At 43.9% G+C, this 23,056-nt stretch overlaps 2 protein-coding genes across 2 annotated transcripts; one reads left to right on the forward strand and one right to left on the reverse strand.

The window, feature by feature from the left end:
* The first annotated feature begins 10,171 nt into the window (after nt 1–10,171).
* LOC104901258 (hypothetical protein) lies at nt 10,172–11,254 on the forward strand. The gene has a single exon (XM_010688805.4). It carries the CDS (start codon nt 10,239–10,241, stop codon nt 11,163–11,165), a length of 927 nt encoding a protein of 308 aa, XP_010687107.1. The 5' UTR covers nt 10,172–10,238; the 3' UTR covers nt 11,166–11,254.
* Nucleotides 11,255–11,968: 714 nt separating this feature from the next.
* Nucleotides 11,969–13,157, reverse strand: LOC109135748 (uncharacterized mitochondrial protein AtMg00810-like). The gene is made up of 2 exons (XM_019251296.1): nt 12,717–13,157; nt 11,969–12,643 (listed from the first exon to the last, which is right to left on the reverse strand). The coding sequence occupies exons 1-2, from the start codon at nt 13,155–13,157 to the stop codon at nt 11,969–11,971; spliced, it is 1,116 nt and encodes a 371-aa protein (XP_019106841.1).
* Nucleotides 13,158–23,056: the final 9,899 nt, after the last annotated feature.

The raw sequence follows: 23,056 nt of genomic DNA on the forward strand, positions 1-23,056 counted from the left end.
GGATGAGGGGCCAATGAGCCCCATGCTTGTCCGAGCCGGTGCCTAAGATTTTGGACCACTGGCTGAAGTGACCGAGCGGGTAACTTTGAGCTGATGAACTAGCAATCTTGAGCTGGTAAACTCAATAGCTTCTTGTGAACCCAAATGCCACGTGGCAACGGTGGATTATTGGGGTGCTTGAAAACATGGTGGCGATTCAACTTCTGGACATTTATGGCTTTTGTGACGATTGATATTCTGGGGAGTTGTGTCTTTTGAACAGTTTTGGGCATTTGGGAGGCCCATTAAGGTGGTGGAAACACAGAGCCCGGTCCAAGATGTGACGTGGGACACGGAGACCGAGGATTTTGCCTATAAGTAGGGAGAGAGGGGAGAGATTTTGTCACTTTTACAATTCTCTCTCTCTCTCTCTAAATTTGAGTTTTCTGCTCTCTCTCTCTCTACTTTAGAGCACTTTCTCTCTCTAAGTCCGGGTTCCATCTTCTTCGTCCGACCAGGTACGCCTTTGTTTTGTTTTTTCGCTAAGTTTTTCTTCTCTTTCTTTTAATAAAATCGGCCGACCCCCTTCTGTTGATAAATAATGGGGAGTTCGTCCGAGTCAGTGACACCCCCTCCCTCACCTCCTTATAATTTAGCCGAGGAAGTGAGAGGTATGGGAATGGTATTGGTGTCAACTTTAATAAGTTGCCCGGATCCTTCGGCTGTGCCTGAGGCGCTTTCCCTCCCGAGCACTCCTTCGCAAGCCGAGGAGGAGGAGGCCGAGGGTACCATCCCCCTACCTTGGGAGGTGTCCCTGGCCTATCCTTCTTCGAGGAGTTACTTAGACAAATATGTGTCTGATGGTGTAGTTTGGATAGCTATGCCGGGAGAAGAAGGCGAAGCTTCTACATCCGGTCGGCTCGCGTATCCTGAGATCGACCCCAAAGGCGGTCCGGGAGCAAAATTTCACTTCCTTCTCTAATAAAGGCCTTGCTGGAGGATGCCCGAGGCCAAGCAGCAAAGTTCCAAATAAAGGACCCCTATCTGTTGGTCCGACCCGATGCAAGTCACACCATTCTGAGCCCACCCCCTGGATGCACCGCCTTTTATTACAAGGCCATGGAGATGGGCTTGAGATTTCCGCTGACCCAGTTTGAGAAGGACATATTGAATGCATACAACTTGTGCCTGGGTCAGCTATCTCCGAACTCTTGGGGCGACATATTGGCGGTTCAGGTGATATGCGATATCATCGGTGTTAAACCGACCCTCACCCTATGGCGCCATTTGTACAAACTGTTCGAGATGCCGCGGGGATCATGGACCTGGTTGTGGTGCTTCCAGGCTCGGCGGGCTACCGGACCGTCCTCGACCTACCCACCTGCAAAAGGGTTTTCGTCGAGGATTTGCCTTCGTCTACTATGGGGGAGAATGGGGCATCCCATCGTACCTCCATCTGCCGACCCCAACCACTGCCTCAATTTTAAAGTACCCGAGCTATCGGAAGATGAAGCAGTGGCCGCCATCTACATGCAATTAGAGGCGAAGATAGTGGACGGCGGCGAGGTTTTTGTAGCGGGGAATTGGCTCCCGAGCTGGAAATTATTCAAGAATGAGCACTTCCTCGCCGCGTTCGGCCTAAGTCCGGCCTTCCCCAAGGGTAATTCGGCAAGAGGGGGTCCGGTTGACTTGTTTGTGCTTTACTTGTTATATTTTGCTAACTGTGCTTTTCTTTTTGCAGAAGCTTCTTTGTCCTTTTTGAAGGAAACTGACCAAGAAATGGCCGAGCGACTGACTTCTGCTGCTCTCAAGGCCGCTCGGATCAGAGCCGAGATGAAGGCAAATAAGATCAACAAGCCTTCCAAGCCGAAGGTACACAATTTTTTCATCCGACCCGGTTTTAAATTTCATTTGCATATCTTGCTAACTCCTTGGCTTTTGTAGGATCCCTCCAACCCCAAACCGAGAAAGCGCAAGGAGAGGGCCGAGGAGAGGGTCGAGCTGACAGAAAAGGCCCTGGCTAAGGCTCGAGCTGAGAAGGAGGCCTCGGCGAAAAAGGCTCGGAAGGAGCCTTCCGTTGAGGTGAACAGTCCCCGACCTGACTCTGGAGGGGAGGGCACTCACATTTCGGTTCATCCCTCGGACTTTGAGCCCGTCCGGAGTCCGGGACATGTTCAGGGGGCCTCCAACCCCTCCTTGGCCGAGCGCTCTTTGTCCGAGGCGCCCGTCCCCTTCACCCAAATGTCCAAAACGGACAAGAAGAAGAGGATCTCCGACGCACTGGAGATCCTGTGCACTCAGACCGACCGAGACCATATTAACGAGGTCAACGGGAGGAACGAGTCGAGCGAGCTCTTTCGCTCTTGGATGGACGTAAGTGAACTTCGTTTATTTTGCATTTCATCTTGCTTTTTATTTCTCAACTTCCTCTTCTCAACTAGCTTTGCTTTGGCAGTTCTCTATCCGGATGACCAAAGTGGCCGAGGACCGGCTCGCTTTGGTACAGGAAGTCCAGGAGCTGAAGGACGCGGCTCGGTCACACTTTGACGAGCTATACAGAGCCAGAGAGGACAAAAGACTGGCCGAGCTGCGCAAGGAGGAGGTGGAGGAAAGATCCGGAAGGGCGAGGAGGCCTGGCAGAAGGAGCAGGAGGAGTGGAAGGTGGAGAGGCAACCTCTCCTTGGCTAAGGAGAATGCCGAGTCGGCCAAGGCTAACGGCCGAGCCATCTGGCAGGTCGAGGGCGACTTGGAGAGGTCAAGTTCAAACTCTCACGCCGAGGCCAACTGAAAGAGGCCCAGGCGGCCGTAGCCCGCTCCCAGGAGGAGTGGTTTAAGGCCTGGCAGGCTTCGGATGACTGTACCGAATTTTGCGCCGAGGTCGGCCAGTCTTCCCACAAGATGGGCGAGGATGAGGCCCTTGGCAAGCTTAGGGAGGCCCTGGCCGACTCTTGCCAGAAGCCGACTGGAATTCTGTCTGGTCGCGCTACCAGGAGATAGTCGATGCTGAAGCAGCCGTCATCAAGGCAAAATGGCCGAGGAAATGAGCTCGGTGAGAGGCGAGGATGATGATGACGAAGGCGCTGCTAGCACCGAGCCGCCTCCAGGGAATGCTGCCGAGCACCTGAGGCTGAGGACCCTGCTGCTGATCCTGCTGCCGACCCCACTCCCCAGCTGCCTTAGGATTTTTTCTATGTTTTTGCCATGTTTGCTTTTTGCTTTAGTTTTTGTGTCTCTTTCGACCCTGTATTTTTGTAAACTCTTGGTTGTATTTTGCAACTTTTCATCAATTGGAATACAACTACTATTTTACAACTTGCCTTTTGTCGCACATTTTTCGTTATTTGCAATATTATAACATTTAACAGACAATAAACTGGTTAAGTCTTGTTTGCCTTTTTGATCAAAATAATGAGACTGGCTAAGTCTTTTTATTTCTGGGGTAGAAACCCGACTTGATACATGGACTGGTTAAGTCCGAGTTACAATTGGATTAGCTTGCTAGACCGACCAGGTAGTGCTGGCCTTACATCATGCCCCTAGTGCAAGTAACGAAAATGAAGTTAAACATAGAATCTTTTGAGATTGTCTAGTTCCAAGGTCGAGCCAGGGGACCCCTTCGGGAGATTCGAGTCGGAATGTCCCTGGCTTGATGATTTCTGTAACCTTGTAAGGGCCGTCCCAATTTGCCCCCAACTTCCCTTTGAGATGGGAAAGTCCGGTGGCTTCGACCTTTCGAACGACCCAGTCGCCTAGACCGATTGGCCGAGGCTTTACTCGCCTGTTAAAGTGCCTTGTGATTCTTTGCTTGTACGGATGGCTTGTAGCAAAGCATTGCCTCGGGTTTCTGGCAACAGGTCTAAGTTGACGGGCTTTTCTTCTTCATTTTGGTCGAATCATAGAATGTCATCCGAGGGGAGGGATTCCCACCTCGACCGGAAGGACAGCTCGCTTCCATAGACCAAGCCGAAAGGGAGAGTGCCCCGTGGCTTCTTTCACCGTTGTTCGAGCCGACCAGAGTACTCCGGTAGGTCGTCTACCCATGCCCCTTTAGCTGCATCAAGGGATTTTTGATACCTTTAGGACAATTTTATTGGTGACTCGGCTTGCCCGTTGGTCTGAGGGCGGGAGACTGCCGAGAACCTTGTTTGAATGCCGAACCGGGCACAATATCTCGAGTCGGCCCGCTGTTGAACTGTCGGCCATTGTCTGATACCAAGGCTCTTGGAATTCCGAACCGGGTAATGATATTCCTCCATATGAACAACTGAACCTGTTGTCAGTAATTGACGCCAGTGGCTCGGCTTCGGTCCACTTGGTGAAGTAATCAATAGCCACAATTAGGAACTTCCTTTGCCCAGAAGCGGGGGAAAAGGTCCGAGCAGGTCCATGCCCCACTTGTCGAAGGGCAGGACTGCTTGAATGGTGGTGAGGGGAGTGGCCGGCGCCCTCGGTATGTCCGAGTGAATCTGGCAGGAGGGACACCGCCGGACTAAGTCCGAGGCGTCAGCTTTCAGAGTAGGCCAATAGTATCCGCCTTAGTGCCTTTCCGGCTATTGTTCGACCCCCTTGATGGCTTCCGCAAGCTCCTTGGTGTATTTCCCGGAGGACATAATTTCCTTCCTCGGGAGTTATACATTTGAGGAGGGGATGAGTGAAGACTTTTTATAGAGCTGCCTTTCATGCCAAAGGAACCAACCTGACTTATGCTTAATCCGGTCGGCTTCTTTAGGATCATGGGTAAGGTCCCGTCTCGCAAGTACTCCACAATTTCACCCATCCAGTTTGAGGATCGATTGAGTACGAGCTGCTCTTTGGCATTTATGCTAGGCTCCTTCAATACTTCCCAAGTTATGGTTCTGGGGCCGACCCTTAGCAGAACTAGCCATCCGAGCCAGTGCATCAGCTTGCTGATTTTCCGAGCGAGGAATGTGGTAATCCGGAATCCGGACAACTTCGCAATAACAGCTCGGGCTTTGGCCAAGTACATCCTCATGTTGTCCTCCTTGGCCTCATAGTCTCCGGAAATCTGACCCACTATGAGTTGTGAGTCGGACTTGGCTATGATTGAGTGTTGCCCAGCTAGGATGCATAGCTGTATTCCGAGGATGAGAGCCTCATACTCGGCTTCATTGTTAGATCCGAGAAATTCGAACTTAACAGCATATTCAATTTTTTCTCCGACCGGGGTTTGATGACCACCGGCTACAACCACTCTTTGTGGATGACCATCAACAAGCAACTCCCACTCCTCTTGCGAACCGACCGGGGGTCGAGTTGCGCATTCAGTGATGAAGTCAGCGAGTGCTTGGGCCTTGATGGTCTTCGGGGCTCGAACTCGAGCCCAAATCTGCTAACTGGTCTGCCCAATCATCATCCGACTCGAGTGATTTCTATTCTCAATAAGCTTCCGGAGCGGTTGTCCGGTTAGGACTTTGATGGGGTGCCTTGAAATAGGGCTTGAGCTTCCGGCTCGCCATTCACCAAGGCAAAGACCATTTTCTCAACATCGCTGTACTTCGCCTCGGCCCCCTATAGGCGTGGCTGATGAAGTAACAGGATGTTGCTTTCCTTCTCGCTCGGCTATTAGGACGGCGCTAAGAGCGTAGTCCGAGACAGCCAAGTAGATAAACAGGGGTTCCCCCGGCAAGGGGGAGATCAGTTTGGGCAAAGATGCCAAGTGATTCTTGAGGTCAGCGAAGGCTTGCTCGGCTTCGTCATCCCATGCGAACTCTTTTCGCTTCAGGGCCTTGAAGAACAACAAGCTTTTATCGGCCGACCGGGAGAGGAACCGACCGAGTGCCGCTAAGCAGCCGGTTAGGCGCTGTACTTCCCGAACATTCCGAGGCGATTTCATTTCTAAGACCGCTTTGATTTTGTCCGGGTTGGCCTCTATACCTCTCTCATCTACTAGAAATCCGAGGCACTTTCCCCCTTTAACTCCGAAGACGCATTTTTTAGGGTTGAGCATCATTCGGTATTTCCTTAGGGTGCTCAGCGTTTCTTTCAGATCTGCAGGGTGATCCGACTGGGCCTTGCTTTTGACTATCATATCGTCAACGTATACCTCAATGTTCCGACCCAATTGGTCGCTGAAGATTTTGTTGACGGTTCGCTGATATGTGCCCCGGCATTTTTGAGGCCGAAGGCATCATTTTGTAGCAGTAGACACCCTGAGGAGTGATGAAGCTGTATGAACCCTATCCTTCTCGGCCATGGGAATTTGATGATAGCCGGCATTTGCATCCATGAAGCTGAGAAGGGCGTGCCCTGCCGTTGAATCGACCAGCCTATCGATCTTTGGCAGAGGGTGATTGTCTTTTGGGCAGGCTTTGTTTAAGTCGGTGAAGTCGACACACATTCGCCATGCCCCACTCGGCTTTTTGACCAAAACCACGTTGGCCAGCCATTCCGAGTATTGACATCTTCTATGAAACCCGCTTCGAGCAGCTTCTTGACTTTGCTGCTGCCGCGGCATTTCTTTCGGGACCTTGGTGCCTGAGCTTTCTGCTTGATTGGTCTGAACCCCTCTTTGATGTTAAGCTCATGACATGATTTTCGGGTCGAGCCCCGGCATTTCTGTGGCCTCATAGGCGACATCTTGGTACTCCGTGAGCACTTGGATGATATCTTGCCTTGTTTGGGGTCCATGGCCTTGCCTACCCTGACAGTCCGACCGGGGTCCTGGCCGATCGCGACTTCTTCGTCCTCGGCTGGCTGAGGACGCTCGTATTGCTTGGGGTTTTCAGTTATGTACACCCCGAGGCTGTTGAGGGCTGACCCCTTCGTATTTCTTTTTTTCGAGTCCTTTTGGACGTCGTTGTCCGAGTCCTTTTGGACGTCGTTATTTTTGAGGCTATTCACATAGCACTCTCTTGCGGCCTGCTGGTCGCCTTGAATTTTTCCTACCTTCCCGTCATCAGTCTCAAACTGCAAGAGGACTGGTAGGTGGAGATGGCGGCCTTGGCTTTGTTTAGCATGGGCCTCCCCATTATTATGTTGTAAGGCAAAGGGATGTCTACCACCAAGAAGTCGATCGGTAGGCTTCTCCCCTTACCCTTTTCACCCATCCGAGTGGGTAATTTTATTGATCCGACCGGGTGGACAGAGTTGCCCCCGAAGCCTATGAGCGGCTGAGCCATGGGGGTAACATCCCGTTCGGTGTACTTGCTTTTTGAGGCAGTCAAGGGTGATTATATCAGCGGATGACCACTATCCCAATACCCTCTTCACCTTTGTATTCGTACCTTGAGCTCGATGACAGGGGGTCTCGTGCGGAACGCAACGTCCGACTAGGTTCCCCAAATGTCATGACGGGGCAGCTCGCTCGGGGGAGCTGAACATCAAGTACCTGATGTTTAAGGTTCTGGAGGTGAGCCTTGCGCGCTCGGCCGGTTAGGCCTCCCGACGCGAATCCTCCAGCGATGACACCGATGAATCCTTCGTGTCCCCTGTTCGACTGACCCACCTTTTGCTTCCCTTTTCCTCGCTCGAAGCGCTTTGAGGTAGTGGTTGAGCTTGCCCTGGTCGGCCAAACCGTTCAAGGATTTCTTGAGCTCCGACAGTCTTGGTGGTGTGTCCACATTCCTTGTGGTAGTCACACCAAAACTTTATCCCTCCGAGACGATGATGTCCGGATGGGCGTTGGCCTGGGAAGCCAATTTTTTTCCGGATGTCAAAGTAGATTTCCTTCCGGTTTTTATTGAATCGGGGGTCGTTGCCATTATCGTGAGCCGATCCCCTCGGCCCCCGTTCTTTGATGTTAGGCTGACCCGGTGATCCCTTCATCCTTCCTTTTCTTGCCACCTCTCGTCCGAGTAACGGCAGATATCCGTTGCTTGGATGAATCTTTGGGCCCGAGCCATGGCTTCCGAGTAAGTTTTGACTTCATTCTCGGCCAATGACCATCTGAGCCGACCCGGTTGGAGGCCGGACATGAGGGCAGCGAAGGCTACAGCGTCCTGTAGGTCGGTTATTTTGAGAGACTCTTCGTTGAACCTCTTATATGTCCGACAAGGATTCATTCTTGTCTTGCTTCACCCCCATGAGGTGAAGGCTGGTTTTTCTTTGCCTCTTTCCCTACGAACTGATGGATGAAGAGGTGCTCCAATATGGCGAAGTCAGTGATGACCCCGCCGGAGTTCTTGGAACCAATTCAGAGCCAACCTTTGAGGGTGGTAGGGAAGAAGCGGCACCAAGTGGCCTCGCAGCTTGTCTGACGCTCATTTGAGCCTTGTAACTAGCCATATGATCATCTGGGTCGGTTAGGCCCGCAAATGGCTCGATCAGGGGGGTTTTAATTTTACCCGGAGGTTGGGTCCCTAGGATTTCCTGACTGAAGGGGATCAGGAACTTGAGCCCTCCTCCAGCTAGCCTAGGGGCTGAGAATGAGCCGAGTCCCCTTGGCCCTCTCGGTCATTTTTTCTTCCTGAGGAACTCCCGAGCGTCATAGCCTTGGCTGAGGCGCTTCTTGTTGTTAAGGAATCTCGGGCATCTTGGGGTTTCCGACCCGCACCCCCCTTGGGGATTTAGATACATGGGTCTCTGCATGCTGACGGGCCGACCCTGTCGCGCTGACTTTTCTCTTTCCCGGTGGCTCGGGTCTCTCGCATCGGACCGTGGCCGGCTAGGCTGCGGTCTCGATTAGAACGAGAGTTGTCCCTCTGAGAGCGGACGACCGTGCGCTCCTGGGTCATGCTGATTGAGCGGGACGACTTGTTGTGGTGCCTCTGCTGGAGCATGGCCATCATGTCCATCATTCCCTTTTGGAAAGTTTCCTGGAGCTGAGCCGTGATAAGGGCCAGGTCAGACGCAAAGAGCGGCTGAGGCTCCACATGCTGAATATGCTGGGATACCGACCGAGGGTCCAGAGTTTGGACGGTAGGTGACCTCCGAGCCGGTGAGGGAGTCCGCTCGGCCTCCGGTTATGCGCAGGCGAATGCCTCGCTCCGGTCGGGGATTGGGGTCCCGATTATGTGCGGGCGAGTGGCCTCTCTCTGGCCGAGGACCTGTCGGAGGCTGGCTTGCCGCGAGTGTTTTTGGTTGGTGCCATTGTCAATTGGCGTTCTGAGCTGAGTAGCTGAGTGAATAAATCTGAGTGAGTGGTGGCGAAGTAACTTTTTGTACTGTCCCCACAGACGGCGCCAAACTGTTTCTGTCTAGAAATTAAGGGTTCTGATTCCTTTGCTTAGGGAGTACCGGGTCAGATTCGAATGTCCTGAGTCAAAGTCCGTACGCCGGAATCCTGCAAAAGTAAGGTTAGACTGCCCCGGGGGTTGTTCCGGGATCGCCTCTCCGACGCTCAAGTCAGTGATCAAGCTTAGAGAGATAAAGTCTAGAGAGAGATGCTCTGGTTTGTTAGGTAAGAATTCAATACCTTCTCATTGATGAGGGGGTTGAGTATTTATAGTGCTGGGATATCCCAACTGTAGGCCAGCTGGAGGCACTGACAGCTGGAGCATTATCACAGGTGGGGCCCACTGGAGGTTTAAGGTTTTATTGGGCTGGATTATCCCTGGTAAGCCTAACCCAGGAAATAAACCCAAACAGTTAGTATTTTTTTATATAACTGATACGTTCTTTTTGGGTGCACAATGAGCATTGTTCACCCTAGTGCATAATCCATGCTTTGAAACCTCTTCCATTTCTTTTTAACTTATCCATTTCACTTTTGACTTGAGGAGAACCAAGGAGGAAGTCCAAAAGTGAGAGAGAGAGAGAATGAAAATATGCCGAGAGAAACTGAAAAGACGAAGAGATAAATTTAAGATGAATTATTATATTAAAAAATGAAAAAGGAAGAGAAAAAAAAAGGAAAGTATATAAATTAAAAAGTAACGAATGGAATATATAATAAATATTTCATGTTGTGTTTTGTTGTCTTATTGGATTAATTTCAATGTATATTTTCAAAATAGCAAGTTTTTAAATTTTTTAACCAATAAAAAGTCAAAATATTATTTGTCAAAGTTATTGAGAAACATAAAAGTTCAGACCATGCAATTGCAAAGAATAGGGAAAGCATGATGATTTAGAGTGAGGTAGATCTTTGGGATAAATAATAAAAAACGGCACCCTCATACTGATGATCTTAAAGTGATCTGCCAGTAACCAATAGAACTTCCAGAAAGAGCCACGTCATCCCTCATAAACATACCCACAGATAAGAAAAGAAAGTCTCGCCATTTTATATTCAGATTTCTTCTACTTCCCTCCATTTTCAACCAACCAAACAAACCAAAAGTAGCTAAAAATCTATCAAAATGAGAGCAATAGCCTCAGCACTTCAATCTTCACTATGCTTCTCTCCCCAAACTTCACCTCCATTAGTCCCACCTTCAAACCCAAACTTAAACATAGATCAACAACAATTAACATCAAAATCCAAAAGTATCCTTATAAATCACCCACTCTACTCCCAAACTCACCCAAATTTGTCTCTCCAATTCAAAGAGAAAATTCTCTGCCTTGAAATCCTCGGTATCGATGCTGGCAAGGCTCTATCTCATAACCCGTCTCTACATTCTTCATCCCTCGATTCGATTCATTCCATTATCTCTTTCCTCCAATCTAAAGGAATCCACCAAAAAGACTTACCCAGAATATTTGGGATGTGCCCTCAAATTCTAACCTCCAATATCAAATCTGAGCTTGACCCAGTTTTTGATTTCCTATTTTATGATCTGGGTGTTCCTGAATATAAATTTAGAAAAGTAATTAATAAATGCCCAAGACTTTTAATTTCAAGTGTTAGAGACCAACTTAAGCCAGCTCTATTTTATCTTAAGAGACTGGGGTTTAAAGATTATGAATCTTTGGCTTATAATGATCCAATTTTATTGGTGTCAAATGTGGAGCAGACATTAATCCCTAAATTGGAGTACTTAATTGGGTTAGGTTTTAGTAAAGAAGAAGTTGCACATATGGTTTTGAGGTGTCCTGCTTTGTTTACTTTTAGTATTGAGAATAATTTTAAGCCTAAACTTGAGTATTTTCTTGGCGAAATGAAGGGTAAGTTGGAAGAATTGAAGGAGTTTCCTCAGTATTTTGCTTTTAGTTTGGAGAAGAGGATCAAGCCTAGACATTTCGAGATTTCGCAGAGTGGCTTAAATCTTCCCCTCTCTCTTATGCTCAAAACCACTGATGAAGATTTCAACCAGTTGATAAGCCGAGGAAATAAGCTTTCCTAATCTCTATAGTTTCTTTTTTCTTTTTTATCATTTGTAAGTAAATTGCCGTATTTCTAATATATAAACAAGGAATAATTATTTTATGTTAATTATTGAGGCTAATTGGATGATAGCAGAAACCGTTGGGTTAGTTGTTAGCAGTACATATTTTCTCTACAATTCGATTATATATACATTATTAGTTCATCCTACTCTGATCTATGTTCCTCACCATTGTATAAAGCTAGACTGATATTTTTATTTTGCCTTCTTCCTTTGTATTTTCAAATCTAAATGATGAAATATAAGTTGGCTTATGCACATACTCAAAGAGAAGTAAATTAAAGTAATTAAGCAATATAGCTTGTTGTCAATAGGAATGTAATCCCTGCCTTTCATTCTCATTACTGTAGATATATATACAAAATACAATATATGGGCCAAAGGCTAAATTAGGCTAGTAAATATACACAAGAATATCTACATATATAAACTAGATTATTTACATAATCTATCACACCCTCGCAGTCGAAACGGGAGGTTGTCTGATGCTGAGACTGTCCCGAAAATCTTCAAATAATACCTGGGGAAGACCTTTAGTAAAAATAGCAATCTGATATCGAGAGGGGACATGATGGAAGCGAACTTCGCCACGGATAACCTTCTCACGTACAAAATAAAAGTCGAGCTCAATATGCTTGGTACGTTGATGTTGAACAGGATTACCAGAGAGGTAGATGGCACTAACGTTATCACAATAGACCAAAGTGGCCTTACTCACCGGACAATGAAGCTCCAAGAGAAGGTTCCGGATCCAACAAGACTTAAACAACATTAGCAACCCCCCTATACTCGGCTTCAACACTAGATCGAGAAAGAGTAGGTTGCCGCTTAGAGGCCCAAGAAATCAAGTTATCACCCAAGAACACACGATAACCCGACGTAGAACGTCGCGTAGAGCACCCACCCCAGTCAGCATCAGTATAGGAGACCGGATTAGTAACTGAGGAGCGGTAGAGATGCAGTCCATAAGTAAGGGTGCCCTGAAGATACCTGATAATGCGCTTAAGAGCGTGCATATGAGTGTCACAAGGAGCATGCATATGTAAACAAATCTGCTGGCCTGCATAAGAAATGTCGGGGCGCATGTAAGTGAGATACTGGAAAGCCCCCGCAAGGCTACGATAGTGAGATGGATCAGCATAGGGATCGCCAGAGGAGGAACTGACCTTCGATTTAGTATCCACAGGCGTGGCCGAGGGCTTGCATGAAGACATGCTAGCGCGGTCAATGATCCCTTCGGCATACTTCCGTTGGGAAAGAAATAACGCACCCTTGTGGTGGGTGACAGCAATGCCAAGAAAGTAGTTCAAAGGTCCTAAGTCCTTCATAGCAAACTCAGAGCCAAGAAGAGTCATAGTCGAACAACGAAGAGCATCAGAAGAAGCTGTAAATTTGATATCATCAACATAGAGTAGCAGATAGGCCATATCAGATCCCTTGTTGTAAATAAACAAAGAGTTATCAGATCTACTGTTGGAGAAACCAATCGAAAGCATATAATCAACAAACCTTTGGTACCAGGCTCTCGGAGCGAGCTTGCTTAAGTCCATATAAAGACTTACACAACAAACAAACATAATCAGGATGAAAGGGATCACGGAAACCCATAGGTTGGTGCATGTAAACCGTTTCCTTGAGAACACCATGAAGGAATGCATTTTTAACATCCAGTTGGTGAATAGGCCAGTTCTTCGACAAAGAAAGACTAAGAACAGTGCGGATGGTTGCCGACCTCACCACAAGACTAAAAGTTTCCCCACAATCGATGCCAACCTGTTGAGTTTTGCCATCACCTACAAGACGGGCCTTACACCTCTCAAAATCACTGTTAGATTTTTCTTTATGAGTAAAACTCCACATAGAACGAATGACATTCACATTAGGAGGACGGGGCACTAAATCCCACGTCTTATTTTTAATTAGAGCATCAAATTCATCATTCATAGCCATTTTCCAATTTGGGTCGCGAAGAGCATCTAAAGGAGTACGAGGAAGAGGAGATTTCATAACAGTGGTACTGAGATTAAACAATTGTTTAGGCTTAAAAATACCCCTTTGACTCCGTGTGACCATAAGAGAGGGAGGAGGAGAGAAAATGGGATGTGAAGAGTATGAGAAAGGAGGCGCTGATGGGCTAGGGACATGTGGTTGGGCCGAAGGTGAGGAGGGAAGCGAGTCTGGGCCTGTTGCAGGTGAGGGAAGCGGGACTTGGCCCGTGGGAGGAGGTGCAATAGAAAGAGGGCCAGGCGAGTGAGGAGAGGGGGAAACTTGGGCCGGAGCACCCAGAACAAGACGCGGGCCAAGAGACGCGGACTGGGCCACAAAGAGGGGGCTGGATTGGGCTGCAGGAGGAGAACTAAGATGATGAATTAAATAAGGGGATAAACCATCACCTAGAAACTCATATGTTTGAGGGGTAGGAGTATGTAAGGTGGAGAAAGAAAACTTATTAGTCTCATTAAAAATAACGTGACGACTAATGATAATCTTATGAGAAGATAAATCATAATATTTGTAGCCACGATGGTTTGAGGGGTAGCCCAAAAAGACACAAGGTGTGGACCCGGGTTGTAACTTGTGAATTGTAGTAGATGAAAAAAAGGGATAGCACAAACACCCAAACACCCGAATATGAGAGTAAGAGGAGGTTTTTGGTAGAGAATTTCAAGGGGAGAGTGATGACTCAACCATTTGCTCGGTAAGATATTAAGAAGATAAGGGGCCATTTGGAGGGCATGATGCCAAAAGGAGGGAGAAAGAGAAGCATGAGCAAGAAGAGTGCGAATGACAATTGATGGAACGATTTTTTCTTTTGGCTTTACCATTTTGTGAAGAAGTATAAGGACACGAAAGACGAAAGGACATGCCATTAGACTCACATAAAATGCGAAATTAACCATTGTCATATTTCCTCGCATTATCACATTGGACATTTTTGATATTACGTTCAAACTGAGTATTAATGTGGGCTTTAAGCAATAAGAATGTGGAATAAACATCAGATTTATTAGCCAATGGAAAAGTCCACAAATAATTAGTAAAATCATCCAAGAAAAGAACATAATATCGATGGCCCATGGAACTTAACACATGAGAAGTCCATAAATCACTATGAATAATATCAAAGGGCAACATAGTATTTGTCATAGAAGAAACAAAAGGTAACTTAACATGTTTACCAAGAAGGCATGAACCACAATCACTAGGATGACTAGAATTTGTACATTAAATGCGATTATTAAGTCTAAGAGTATTTAAAATAGAAGCTCCCGGATGACCCAATCGAGCATGCCAGATAGTAGGAGACAAAGCAGCAAAAGTCGATGGTTGAAGAGAGGGATTTGTAGTAGTGGAGAGAGGATAAAGATCGCTCAGACTATCACATCGTATGAGGGCTATCCTCGTCTGAAAATCCTTCACAAAAAACCCATAAGGATGAAATTCAACAGTCCCAGAATTATCACGAGTAAATTTACGAACATAGATGACATTTTTAATGAGTTTAACTGCATGAAGGACATTGGTGAGAGATAACGGGGGGTTGGGAGGAGGCAAACTCGTATGACCATAACCATGAATTGGAATAGAATGACCACTACCAACAATAACGCCATTATTATGATTGCTCAAATTGAAATAAGACGAGAGATTACCGTTTGTGGATGTCATATGAGAGGTGGCGCCAGTATCCATGTATCAATTCTCATCCGGAGGCGTCAAAGTCATAGTATGTAAGGCCGAGTCAATATCCGTGGGTGCATAGGAAGAAGAGGGAGATGGAGTAGTAAAATAAGCCTGCTGTGGGCGCATACCCAGCAACCCAGGAGATGAATTTCGAGCTGGGCCTAAAAGAGGTCGAGCCCAAGTGGGATAAGGACAAGGGGGAGCAGCCCAAGGTGGCATCCAACCCCACTGCCAAGGAAAAGTAGGTGTTGGAGGCCACTGTTGCTGACCCAAGGGCTGCTGCTGGGAGCCACTAGAACCACCGGACCCACGATAAGCACCAACACGATCCCCTTTGCCTTCGCCGGAGCCACGGTGGCCACCCCCGCCACCGGTTTTCTTGCCGGAACCACCACCACGATTCTGGCAATTTTTGCCACATGGATGGTGCAAATTATCCATCGAATTTTTGTGAGTCATCAAACTCACGCGGTGCAGCAGCCACCATGACGGTGGGGGGATCATCAGACATATCCGATAATGCTTTTTCTTCAAGGCAGAGACTCGAGCGGGCTTCCGAAAAGGTAGGAAGAGGTTTGCTTTGCCGAATGTGGGTGCCGAAAGTCTTTTAGGCCTCGGTGAGACCGGCACCAAGTTGAAGAATAAGACGACTTTCAGTCACAGGAGCACCCACACTTTTCAGTTGATCAAAAAGAGTCTTAAGACGTTGGCAATATGCCGACACGGTTGGATAATATCGCATCTTCACATGAGAAAAATCCTGTTCAAGAGCCACCACACATGAGTTTTGGTTGTCTTGAAAAAGATCACGGAGCCGTTCCCACGCAGCCATAGAAGTGGAGTCCGGTTCTATGATAGTGTGAAGAAGATCAGTAGAGATCGTAGCATAAATCCATTGTAGAACTGTCGCATCGAATGTAACCCAAAGTTTCTTTTCCTCATCAGTGCTAGGGGCCTTCTCCTTCCCTTTAGAAGGAGGAATAATGTGATGGAGAACTTGGTGCGAACGTGCATGGAGTTTAAAAAGCTCGGCCCGTGCGGTGTAGTGGTCGACTTCCATCTCAAGAACAATGGGAATATGGTTCTTGATATTAGAGATGACAAGAGCAGGATGAAACTTGGGAGAAGTGGGCATGATGACGACGAGAACAAGAGAGAGGACAAAGGTGGAGGAAGAAGATGATGGCAGAGGGCTAGGGCAGCGGAAGACGAGGGAGAAGAAAAACCCTAGAATCTGATACCATATAGGAATGTAATTCTTGCCTTTCATTCTCATTACTATATATATACAAAATACAATATATGAGCCAAAGGCTAAACTAGGCTAGTAAATATACACAAGAATATCTACATATATAAACTAGATTATTTACATAATCTATCATTGTCATATGCTAATGAGGCAATATAATGATACAAATTACATTATAAATGATTTGATTAATTTATAATAAGTCTAACTTTTATACCCCTCAATTTTAAACATGTCGAATGACTTGTTCCCGGTTCTACATGTAAGGATTTTTAATTTTTTATTTTTGCATTGTATTAAGTAGAATTTTTTGTATTTGTTTGTACAATATTTGTATTTATCCATTTTACAAAATTTACAATTTTCTTTTTCTCCCTCCACCACCCATTTCTCACTCCACCACTAGTAGAGCACCACCTTAACCCTTCTCTTTCTCCCTACCAAACCCGAAGAAAAAGCAGAGTAAGAAAAATTTGATAATGGTGGTGAAGGAAGGGATACACGAATGAAAGTGGCGACCATTATTGATGTTGTTGTAGCGAAGGTGATGTCGAGGCCGCATATTTGCCATTTTCTTGGCGCCAAAAAGCTTTGTTTCTCTCTTAAAATTAGTGGTGTCTCTTTCTTGAAACTATTGGTTTCTCTCTCTAGAATGAGTGAGATGATGAAGCCGTGGAAGAAAGAAAGAGGAGAAGAATTGAAACATGGAGTTGTTCTCCTTTTGAGCTCATTTATACTCTCTTATACTTTTTGTCTTGACCTTCTAATGCTTCATCTTTGGCTCTTCAATCCTATGTTGATATGTCTATTTTATATAGATACTTTACCCCCGTCCCTTATTGATTATTGGTCTTAATTGCACTCTTCGGCGCCATTTGTAGTAATAATGTGCTCCTTATAGTGTTTTTGTAGCTTTAGATTGATCATTATGAGAATTAGCATGTTTTAATCAATTTCTTACTCGTTTATACCACTACAAGAGATGATGTACTTTTATGCATACAAGAACACAAGAATTGAGTTGGTAAAGTTTTTGAAGCAACGCGAATTGTGAAAGAAGTAAAAAATTGATTCCTACTCACTATTTTGATGATATTTAAAGTTCTACGAATCAAAGTGCATTGATTTTACTTGGGTTAGATTCTACATTCTAAGAGCGTTCCAACGAGTGGTCACTTGCTTAATTCTGAGAAATTCCCAAGAGTTATGGCATTTTGAGGATGGGAATTTTGGATGTTTTATTCTTGAAGACCGTCAGATCGGGAGACATCTGCCCCAGCCAGTCGGGCGACATGACTTAGCCAATTTTTGGGTTTTAAATGAATTGGAAGCAAAGTTGCTTGTCAGCTTGGCGGAAGGGGAACATAAAGCACAAATTCTTGTTCTCTATAAATACTTGTGATTTTTCGATCACGGACAACCTTTTCAATTATTATTTATCGCACACAAAAACTCACGAATACTTATAAATTATACTTCGAACCTCCAACACTCAAACACATTCAATACATCAATTTTTTTTCCAAGCCATGATCATACTGCATTCTTGGTTCCACGATTACTCCGCCTGAAGGTCGTTACGCTCTTCGACCTAAACAACATAGGTATAGTTCTTGAGGATCCTTGAATAATTCAATTATATTTATTACACAGAAGTTATTAACAGTTTCTTGTGATAATAATGTAGATATTTAGTTAAGAATCATGATCATTGTACATTCTAATCCCTTTTACTATTATAATTTATATATAATTTTCATATTGTTTTATTTGTCCAGTGCATGATTTTTATCCCCCACCTGTTATTATTGCTAAACAAGACCTAAGGAACCTTTCAAACTAATTCATATAATTTGTACAACCTACTAGGTACCTTATAATATTACTGCTTAATAACTTGTTACTAAAAATTAGTCTTTTATGTGTTTCCTGAACCGACTTAGACTAAATATTTTTAGGCTGTACAAAAAAGATTATATGATTATTCTTTGGTATAAAATTAGTTATGAATAGATATTCAGTAGAGGCAAGCAATGGGCAACATAAGTTCCTGACTGTGTTGTACCCTCACCCCCAAACTCAATTTCTGATTCCTGATCATCTATGGAGTCCAGACGGGGAAATCTAAATTAGATAAGTCCCTAAGATGTCCTTACAGTTTTCAATATCCAATTAGATTTATGAGTCTTCTTTTAAAGACTTGTTGGCAACTTCAAAACGAATTTCAAATAAAACCTTAACAATGGGGTAGTCAAATAAGACGCTTGCACCGCGTTAGGCGAAAAATGAAAATCATGTCTACAATTCGGCGACATCACAGGGGAGGATTTAAACAATATTCTTTTAAAAATAAATTAGTGGGTGCAACTTGAAAAATAGGATTCATTCTTATTTTATTCCTATGAATAATATATTGTTTTGCATATGCATAACTATTGTTTAGACACCATAGGGACAACCTACCTTGTCTCATTAGCACATGTTCTATGTGTGAGGTCACCCCAGGAGGGTTTGCTTTTTGTCTTTCCAAAAAGCTTCCTGAGTGATAGTGTTCGACCTTAGTTATAAGCAAACCTACCCAGCCATGGCATTGTTTTCTTGTTCCTGACTTGAGAACTGAAATGCGTCTTACACGTGGCCACCTTTTTAAGCAAATGTAGGAAGCGTGGGATCAATTTCTCACTCGTGGATCCTTTTAGCCTTAGTCTAAACTTAATCGATAGTTAAATTTAGAACTAGACTTTAGGTTGAGAAATCTTGCATCCATGTTACCTAACATTTATGTGTGATTGCAATTTTCACCTACTGATGATTTGTTAACATGTTGATATGCTTTGCGCCTAAAAACTCGCGTATAAACTAATTGTCGTTTTCGCGTGAGCTCTCGTCAAATTAAAAATATGCATGTTAGGGAGCAGTGCGCCAAACACATTAATTTGCGCCAGGAGCACCGAATCTGCACCAGACGCATAACCTTCGCGCATCAGTTGTGGCACATAATTTATTTGTCCCGGGCTTATTTATCCTTTGACCTTTGTTCCAAGTCTAAACCAAGAGGTCTGAATCAATGTTGGTATGTCAACTTGTTGTTATCATTATGGCAGTCGTAACATCCTGAAGTCGTATCGAATTCGCCATAACATCGCCTAAATTGTCGTAAATACGTGTGTGGGAACCGTACGCTCGACACATGAGGATGTGCCCGATGCACTTTTCGTGCGCCAGACGAATTGCACTGTGCCACACGTAGTGTTGCTACGTGACACACTGCTTGTGCATCTCACATTTTTTGACTGTTCAGAATATCTTGAGTCAAATTTCACCTAAAAAAAGAGTCTTCGTCTATCTTTGGAGTTCGAAAATCATTAGGTCTCATTTAGATGAACGACCATGTCTAGGAGTTCTTTTATATATTCGTTTTTTTCTTTAGAAATTCGAATATTCCTATACTCCCAACCACTTACTCCATGTATTTTTTTTAAAAAAAAACACCTTCTATCAAAATGTATCCTTCTTATTTCAAAAAACTTCACTTTACTAGGTGAAAGACTCTTGCAAAGTCACCATTTCATCCCTCCACACAAATATCCAAATCACCACACCCTATTCCATATGTCATCACATAATACTAGCATTAATCATACCTTATTCCCTATGTCTTCACATAACACATGTGATGTGGATCTTGAAATAAGATACACGAAAATTGGGTTCTTTTGGTAGTTTAGTGGCTCTCTTGAACAAACTTGGATGCAATCGAATGTTTCTTTAAGTTTCTTGGTTTTAAGATGCAATCTTTAGGTTGTTTTAAGTTGAAGAACCGAAATTATGATGTATTTAAATAAGAATTTCGAATGGTAACAAGGATATGATGAACTTCGATTAATCCAAATCAAAGATTCAACTGGTTTTGTGGATTCACTCCTAAAACAGGTTGGATTCTCTCCAGAAACAATTAATTCAAAAGAATTAAACTTGAACTCAAAAAAATGATTTTTATTAATGGTTGAATAAACATATATAGGTTTAAAAGAAACCGACATCAACTAGAAAACATAAAGCTTGAAAGATAACTCAAAATAAAGTAACAACCTCAATCTAATTCACACGGCTAAGGGAATCAAACCACACGCCTATGTATTAAAATACCTAATACAAATTAAACTTTAATTAAAATAAAGTCCTAATGCAAAGAAAGTTCTTATTAAATTAGGAATTAAATAACTAAATTATATAGAATTCTAACAGAAGTAGAACTCTACATCACTAATACTTCTAATCCACATTAACTTGTCACAAAATCCATAGCCATGAATAACATTATACACTTCCCGCCACAAAATAAACTTCCTTCCATGAACGTATCCTTCTTTTGGCAAGAGTCTTGCACAAATTTTAAAAATACATTTATTGAAAAACTCTATTTCGAAAACAATTCCTTCCTTCATAGGAGGGTTAAGTCCTTCATTTGTTCTCGTGTTCATCTGTTTATTTGAAGTGAGTCCTAAGTCAATGTGTCGTTGTCAATTAGGAGAGTTGATAAAACGTATCCAAAAACTTGTAAACGTGCAAGAAAATCTCGACCTGTTGAAATAGCTGAAGCAAGATAACTTTTTGGACTAAGCATGGGTGATGAAAAATTACTTAGTTGACTAATGTCATCAAGCGACTGTCTAAGAACTTAGAGGAGGCCACTCTCTGTCTGCACCAAGATGAAAGTAGTGAATTTGCCGGGTTCACGAAACAAGTGGAAAATGTTGTTCACAAGGTTACCAATAAGGAGTCTTACTTCGATTTGGATGAGAACAACAAGTTCAAGGGAAAAGTGCATGAAAAGATTTTCAGAAGTGACTTTCCCAAGTCCATTCCTACGGGCAATCCAAAGTACCACTTGAGGAATTTTAAGGCCACTATGATCATTATATCTATGGACCTTGAACTATATCCAACTGTGTTTCTGATCTCGTTGGACCCTATATGTCAAAACTAGTTCTATCCAATGGATCCCAAACGTGTTGAGACTTGGGGTGATATTACCAAAGAGTTCATGAAACAATATGAACAAAATGATGTAATCCAAACCTCCCTTAGGTAATTGGAAGTTCTAATATAGGAAAATAATGAAGGCTTTACCATCTACCTTAATAGGTGGAGAGAAAAGTCTTCTCACATTGTTTCTATGCCTTCTAAAGAAGACCTAATTCTCATTTTCATCGCCAATTTGTTGCCTAATACAAAAACCATCGGAAGTTTTAAAAAGCTGTATAATATAGACGTGTAAATCGATGACTTGTTGAAAAATACACAAAATGACAACAATTGTTATAAGGGCAATAATAGCTACAACAATAAGAATGAATATAGATCCACTTCTAAAGGTGGTGAGGTGAACCTTCTTGAGGCACCAATGAGGAACTAAAGGAAGACATTCACACCAATATGCATGTCATATACCACTGCTTTTGATCGCCTTCACTCAAAAGGCGCAATATTTCCTATTGAACCAACTCCTGATGCAAAAGAAACAATACTAAAAAAATGGCCAAAGGGACTACCTATAGGAGACCGGTTAAGGTTACTAACCCATTTCCTAAATTTAGGAAACCATTAATTATCTAAAACCAAACTCTTAAGTTTAACTATTTGACTAACTAGAAAAGTTGTTGTGAAATAAGAGATTGCTTCCAAGTAAGACCGATTTCCTTGAAATATTTGATTTTTTTAATTTCATTTTTTTTCAACATAATACACTATTATACGTATATATTCTTCTTGTTGTGATATAGGAGATTACTTCTAACTTAAACCGGATTCCTTAAAATATTAATTTTAAAATTCAATATCTTTTTAATTTTATACTAGTGCAATATATGTTCTATATATAAGTCTATTTAATTTTGATTTTTTTTATATTTGAAACAACAAATACAATAAATAAAACTACCACTCGTAATATTATGTATCTACTGCATGGTGCTTTAGAGCTTTAGGATAGAAGTTTTCTCAACCCGGCCATACTTGAACTCTTGAAGCCACACACCATCACTAAAACCACCACTCCCCATAATCCAAATTGTCACATCCCAATTCCAACTAAATTTCCCTCAATTCTCAATTCAATTCGCAATTGAAAAACTGGAAATTCCTCATCCACAATTAATTGCAGTTTTTCACTACTCGCAAGTCGCAAGTCCATCAAATCCATCACGAACGACCACATATACTCGCAAGTTCTTCCTCTTGCTTAGTCACCGACGGCTGCCACGACCACTGCAGAGCACTTGCGGCCCTCTTGCCTAGTCATCGGTGGCTGCCAAGACCACTGCGGAGCACTTATCGCACCTTCCTCTCTTAGGTTTGTTATCTTCTCTTCTTCTATAATACATTGTTCCATAGTATGGTAAGATATAATAACTTAAATTCATGATAAATGGGTCTAGAGAGAGAAACTCCCCCTTCTCTCTAGAAATATTGTTCCATTGGTTCTCTCTTTCAGTGTAGCTTAACACTGAAGCCATGGCAAGAGGGCGAGCTAGGAAGAGTGCCCAAAAAGGGAAAGGGAAGAATAAGGGGTCTGGTCCGTCATCATCTCTGGTGAGGAAAACGAAGAGTGTTGATGAAGTAACTGGTGTGTCTGCGTTAAATGTGCCTAGTCCGATATCGGAAAAGTCGACCAGAGATGACAATGAAGTTAATACGGTGGGGGCGAATATTCCGGTAACTACGGTAAAGGATTCTAACCAGAAGACGGGTGAACAATCGGTATTATCGGAATGGCTCAATGTTATACAGAGTAGTGAAAAAGAAATAGGCTCTAGAAGAAGGCTTTCATGGGCGGAGGATGTGGAACAACAGGAAAACCTGGTGAGTACTCATTCAAATCTTGTTAAAATTGATTCTGATGATATTCAAG

The sequence above is a fragment of the Beta vulgaris genome, chromosome 8, assembly GCF_026745355.1.
Source record: "Beta vulgaris subsp. vulgaris cultivar EL10 chromosome 8, EL10.2, whole genome shotgun sequence".
Taxonomy (NCBI): Eukaryota; Viridiplantae; Streptophyta; class Magnoliopsida; order Caryophyllales; family Amaranthaceae; genus Beta; species Beta vulgaris.